The 6,610-nt window shown below is 37.6% G+C and overlaps 1 protein-coding gene across 1 annotated transcript; it reads right to left on the reverse strand.

Annotated features, from left to right (window-relative positions):
• Window positions 1-1,901: 1,901 nt before the first annotated feature.
• Window positions 1,902-6,086, reverse strand: LOC137134318 (probable pancreatic secretory proteinase inhibitor). Its single transcript, XM_067519005.1, has 4 exons — window positions 5,732-6,086; window positions 4,701-4,732; window positions 4,510-4,622; window positions 1,902-2,123 (listed from the first exon to the last, which is right to left on the reverse strand). Exons 1-4 carry the CDS (start codon window positions 5,781-5,783, stop codon window positions 2,078-2,080), a joined length of 243 nt encoding a protein of 80 aa, XP_067375106.1. The 5' UTR covers window positions 5,784-6,086; the 3' UTR covers window positions 1,902-2,077.
• Between the last annotated feature and the right edge of the window lie 524 nt (window positions 6,087-6,610).

Consider the following 6,610-nt stretch of genomic DNA (forward strand, 5'->3'; position numbering starts at 1 on the left):
AGGGGGATTTGTTGGGTTGACTTTACATACTTTTATAGTCTGGAATTTATTATGTAAAGTTCCTTGAGATGATTTTGTTGTAAATTGACACTATATAAATAAAATTGAATTGAATTGAACATTTTATTATAGAGACTGGAACATGAAATTGGGATTAAAGGAACTGCACTAGGTTGGTTTAAATCTCATCTAGGTTAGCTAGGCTAGCTCTAGGTTAGTTAACACAAAGGTTAGCTATGGAGCTCCAAAAGGCTCTGTGTTAGGACCAATACTTATACTTTATATATGTATCCTTTAGGCAGCATTATTAGAACATAAATTTATCATCTAAACATAAATTTCCATTGCTATGCTGATGATACCTAGCTATATCTATCTATGGAACCAGATAAAAAAAATCAGTTAATCAAGCTTTTAAGCATGCATGCAAGACATAAAGGCCTGGATGTCCCATAATGTTTTACTTCTAAACTCAGATAAAACTGAAGTCATAGTATTTGGGCCCAAAAATCTAAGAAATATGATGTCCAACCCTATCGTTACTCTAGATGGCATAAGTCTGGCCTCCAGTACTACTGCAAGGAACCTTGGAGTTATTTTTGACCAGGATTTGTTCTTTACCTCACATATAAAATAAATCTCTAGAACAGCCTTCTTCCACCTACGGAACATTGCCAAAATTAGGAGCATGCTGTCTCAAAGTGATGCCGAAAAACTAGTCCATGCATTTGTTACTTCTAGGTTGGACAACTGTAATTCCCTACTTTCAGGATGCCCCAGTAACTCCCTAAAGAGCCTGCAATTAATCCAAAATTCTGCAGCAAGAGTGCTGACTGGAATTAGCAAGAGAGTTAATATTTCACCTTCACTTGCTTCTCTTCATTGGCTTCCCATTAAATTTAGAATAGAATTTAAAACCCTGCTTCTTACGTATAAAGCTCTGAATGGTCAGGTTCCATCATATATAGAAGACCTCATAGCACCAAATCATCCCAATAGACCACTTCAATCTCAGAATGCAGGTCTATGTGTGGTTCACAGAATTTAAAAAGTTAGAATGGGAGGCAGAGCCTTTAGTTATCAAGCTCCTCTACTGTAAAACCAGCTCCCAGTTCAGATTCAGGAAGCAGACACCCTCTCTACTTTTTAGTCTATGCTTAAAACTTTCCTCTTTGATAAAGCTTATGGTTAGTTATAGTCATGCTGCTATAGGCTTAGACTGCTGGAAGACCCACCCCACGATGCACTGAGCTCCTTTCCTCCTCTTGTTCCCTTCTCCTCTCACCCCACAGTTGTCACCACTATATGAAATTAACTTAGTGTTATCTTTCTACCATAGTTGTGTTTCTTATTCTCTGTCTCCCGCTCTCTGTTTCTTTCGTTACAGAGAGTTTTTCCTCTCCACTGTTGCCTAGGGCTTGCTCTATACATCTTCCTCTATACCTCCTCCTTATCCTGACTTTATTCTGTAAAGTGTCTTAAGATGACTTTGTTGTGAACTAGCGCTGTATAAATAAAGTTAAATTGAATTGAATTGAATCTTCTTTCTCACAACATCCTGTTAGTTTCTTAAGTGATCTTGGAAGTATTGGAAGTATTTCTCTGGCTTGCACTTTGCTAAAACAAAAAAAGGCTAATCTGACTGAGTTTTACCAGTTCCCATTATTTCTGATATCCTCCAGATTTTAATGCTACTGTGGTTCATGTGGTTTATAATTAGGTTCTTGATAATCTCTTAAATCATTGTCTCCAACCACCTGAAGTGGTCCTGTCCTCTCCTCTACAGCTCAATTTAATGCTGAACTAAACAAAAAGACAACATGTCTGATGAGCTGTGACAGAAAAATTGTTTACACCTTCAGCATTTGTTCCCCCACCACAGACACTGTGACGTAGCTGAATTCAGAGGGAAAATTTTATTGGTCAAATAGCCAGCGAAAATCTCTACAGAGACTCTACAAAAAATATGAACATGGCACTGCTTCATGCCAACGCTAACAGCTACATTCAAAAAACAAGTCAAATACATGTTGTGATGTCATCAGTTTGGGGGGATGAAATCACAGTAATGTCATCCTCAGCAGGATCCATCCTTTACGATCAAAATATCAGCATTTTTCTCCCTGAACAGAAGAATCAAAAAAACCACCTTTACCTTAAAACCTGGTTTCACCCTGAAAACAATCATCAACTAATATCAACTGCTGATTAAAGCCTGGGGAACACTTAACTGATATTAAAATTGTCGCAGATCATAGAAATAAAGATAAAGAGGTTTACCAGGTTCTTAATATTTAAATCTTAATAATGCACACGTCAGAAAACAAAACTGGAAGTATTTTTTAAAATCTACTTTATTCAGAGCGAGGACTTTCAAAAGGTAATGCATTAATTATGTGTTAGCACAAAATATGCTGATCGTTTAGCAGTGATTTGTGAAGTAACCTAACTGAGAAAGTTCTCATTGGCTCTATAGCAGCCTCCACATTAAACGAGCTGTAACAGTTAAGCACATCAATTGGAAAAGAATGATCAGTGAGTGATACTGACGGATTTCTATATTAATTTTAAACCTCGCCTGGTTATTCTAATCAGCACAGTTTTTATTTTATGTAGATAAAAGAACAAGGCACATTTTACATGACTTAGAAAAAAATGCATATTTACTCAGTTGTCAGTTTATTACCTACTCCAAGTCAGTACCATCAGTACGATGTCTCCACTGCTATGCTGATAAAAGTTGAAAATGTCCCCTTACCCCAAATTCTGGGTAACTATAATGTGTGAATAATGAATTACGGATAATCTGTGATTAATTATAATTTTAAATGACTTATAGCTCTATTCATTGCATTTTATGTATAACACAGTTACATTTTGTGACACTGTAATTGACCAAAGAGAAAACTGAACAAGCTTGAAGGATATTTGTATATCACACAATAGAATATACTGAGCACAAAATCTGTTGTGGAAAAGGTAAAAATGAAATGGAAACATAAATAATTCTGAGATTTTCCACATTCATGAATAATGTTAATATTGTCTCCAAAGTTTTGAATCTTTCAAAGCTTTTTTTTTTTTAAATCTTCCATAATTCAGAAATTTAGCAAATGTTTTAAGTCTAAAATTAAATAAATTAGCATTGGCTTTCAAGGAGCTCATTTTGGAATTGTGGATGTGAAATTTAATTATGCAAAATGTCCAAAGAGAGTGACAGAGCTGGATTTTACCCAGAAGAGGGATTCATTTTCAAAGCCACAAAAAGAACGCTGTGGTGTTATGATTTATAAATTTAATTAAAAATAAAATACAGGGATAGAAGTTGTGGGTAATTTTATGTTAACTTCTTTAACTTTGTAAGGAACAAAGAATGTGTCATGTTCCATGTAACTGAGACAGGACACATTGTTTCCATAAAACACATATAAGTAACATTAATATCAATGCAGTTTATATGAAAAAAGGTTTCATAACAAATTGGCACTGATTTATTATCATAAAACTGGACATTTTTGTTTTTGTATTTGGATGTTGGCTTTTGTATTGGGTTTGGACTTGGATAATATTTGGATTGTGCATTTGTGGATTTTTGTAAAGCCCTTGCAACTCTGTGTTGGATATCAGATGATTGCATGATGGTTTTGTATCATGGACTGTAACCAAAATCTCTCTCCTGGTGTCAGTTGACTTCCTCTGTCCCTGCACTTGAGTACACTTCTCCCTGAGAACCCACACGAGTCACAGTCTCTACTTAACTTCTGGTTACTTGCATCATTTTTGTGATTGCCTTACTCTCTGACTCACCCTCAGACCAATCCAGCTAAACTTGTCTTTTTATAACAATGAACTCTTTCTAAAATCATGTTCTTGTGTCTCATGTTTCCCTTCTAGGTCTGTCAGAACTCCCACGAAACCAAGTCAGAATATTTAAAAAAGCCCTCCCATCTATAGCTGGATAGCTGAAACTCTGCTAACTTACTAATTCACAACCTGTTGTCATGTTAGAATTTCTCCTACATTACTACAACTTGTACTCAGTCTCACATTTCCTATGTAAATGTGGCAGGTAGACACTAGGAATCGGTAGGGGTGGTGGCAAGAGAGGAGCAGCAGCCAATGAGAGAAACAGCAAACTGATTAAGAGAGAAATGTGAAGCAGGTGTGGGGAGCTTTAGAACCACTAATCATGTACTCCAAGTATGATTGTTCTTCTGGCTTGTTTTCATCTTAATTGTAGTTGTTAAAATTAATTTTGCCACTTTACATAGACTTATGCCTATTGTCTGTATTATCTCTGCAGTCTTTGTTTGTTATTGGTTTACAAAAACTTAATTATTTCAGCATCACTTTGAGTGGCCTATAAACTGTAAGGAAGAACTGATTGTATTATTGATGAGACAGAGATGACACATGAGCTAAAGGATAAGAGAAATAAACTCTACAGCGAGTCCATCAAACCTCCATCAACTAACCTAACTTCCTGGTGAATGAGTGTTGCTGACTTACAGTCTGTAGACGCACAGTGAACACTCATTGGGATAGGTGACACCATTGCTGCCACAGACTGGAGAATAATTCAGGGGACAGGCCTGATTCACACGCATCCCCACACAGGAGGGCTGCAGAACAAACACAGAAAACATTGTTTATCCAAAGTGACAGTGAGGGACGCTTAAGGGCAACTTGGAGTTTCTTACCATCCTGTAGTGTCTGGATTTATCCTCAGCATCTGAAAAACACAATTTATCAGGTTTATTATCCACAAAATCAAACTTTACCTAGACCTAGGCAGATGTAATCCTGTCTTTATATGACTGTATTTCTCAGTTAACACTAAATTGTATTAGACTACATATTTTTTAAGCCAAGTGTGCTTCAGTGTTTTGGAAATGTTTTAACCTAGCAGTGCAGACCTGACCCTGTTTACCTTAGCCCTCTCCACTTTGTCCACTTGCTCAAGGGAATTGGTTGGGTTTTCTCTATACATCGTTATAGATTTTACCTTATTCTGTAAAGTGCCTTCATTAATTGTTTTGAATTGGTGCTATATAAATAAAGTTGAATTGAACTGAATAGCTTTTTCATTACCAAAGTGGGAACCATCAGCTTCTAGCCTCTCATCCAGATGGAAACAAGAGACCAACTTCATCAAACAACACCACTCGGACTGAAATCAATACATCCACAGTCCTTGCTCAAACCTTCTTACCACCTGTCCTTATCCCATTTAATCTGTCTGCAGCCTTTGACACTATGAACCACCAGAACCACACTCTCTGACTTGAGTCTTTCCTGTATGGACAAACCTCGGAGTACATTATCTTAGCAGGGTCATGTTTCCATCTTTCATTGCCTCTTGACAGGTATGCCACAGGGCTTAGTTCTTGGTCATGTTCCATTATCCATCTATTTCACATGTCTTCTACCCTCCCCTCACAGAATTGTACTTATCATTGATATGCTGTTCTATCCTCTTCACCAGATGAGTTCCCTGTCTCTACCTGAAATCTCTCATCCAGGTCTACGCTCCCTCTCTCCCACGATGCTCTGCCATCTAACAGCATCTCCCGGTCCCTACACCACACAGCTCAGTGGTCCTACAATGATTGAACGACTCTGCCAAACTCTGTATACTCAGCAGCCTCACTCTCAAATAGTTGTTGATGGCTGAATACTCCCATAACCTTCTATGCAATGAAATATTACACCTGTTCAGTTACAATCTTACCTGCACAGATGAAAACTGTCACACAGATGAGTAGAAGTGTCTGGTGAAACATTGTGATAAAAACAATCAAATAAAAAAATAAAAGAGCTGAAACAGTTCGTATCTGAAGCTCTAATGTTTGAGTCACTAGTCTGTTTTGTATTTTCCAATCGGCTGTTTCTGTGGTGATGTTGATGTGTCCGTGTGCAAGAGTTTGGGGTTTGTGGTGTCCACAGTTGTTGAGCTGTTGTCATATAGATGATGGACTCTGTTGTAGTCTGAAACAGTGAGAGCTCCTGTTGTTGTGAAGCTGCTGCTCTCTTTGTTCTGGTTTAATCTGGGGATCAACATTCTGTCTGCTCTGGAAAATTGATGACAGGAGAAGTGACACTGAGTGATTCAAAAACAAACACGAGCAGAAAAACAAGCAATGCCCTGTCATGAGTCTGCGCAACAACGCAGTTGCACAATTTATTGAACTAAGCACAGAAAAACAAGTGTCTGTGTACAGTGTATAGTTTTCAGAAAACACATTTTCTGATTCCGATCTATTTTTATTTCCGCGTACTCTACACTCTCTGCCTAGAATATTATTTAACTTCATTAAGTTTAAACTTCCTAAGTAGGGATTTAAACCAGTGATCCTGTGATTATTGGTATAATGTGCTATATCCGTAAATGGCCATTTATATAGCATTTTTATCCAGAGCGCTTCACAGTATTACTTTTGTCATTCACCCATGCACTCACACACTCATGGAAGTGGCTGCCATGCAAGGTGCTCATTTGACACAATGCCAGGAGGGACCAGAGATCAAAACACTGACCCTGTGATCCATGAACGACCTTACCAACTGCGCTATAGACGCCCCCTGACACAGTGCAATATAGAATACAATA

This window comes from Channa argus, chromosome 10 (genome assembly GCF_033026475.1).
Source record: "Channa argus isolate prfri chromosome 10, Channa argus male v1.0, whole genome shotgun sequence".
NCBI lineage: Eukaryota > Metazoa > Chordata > Actinopteri > Anabantiformes > Channidae > Channa > Channa argus.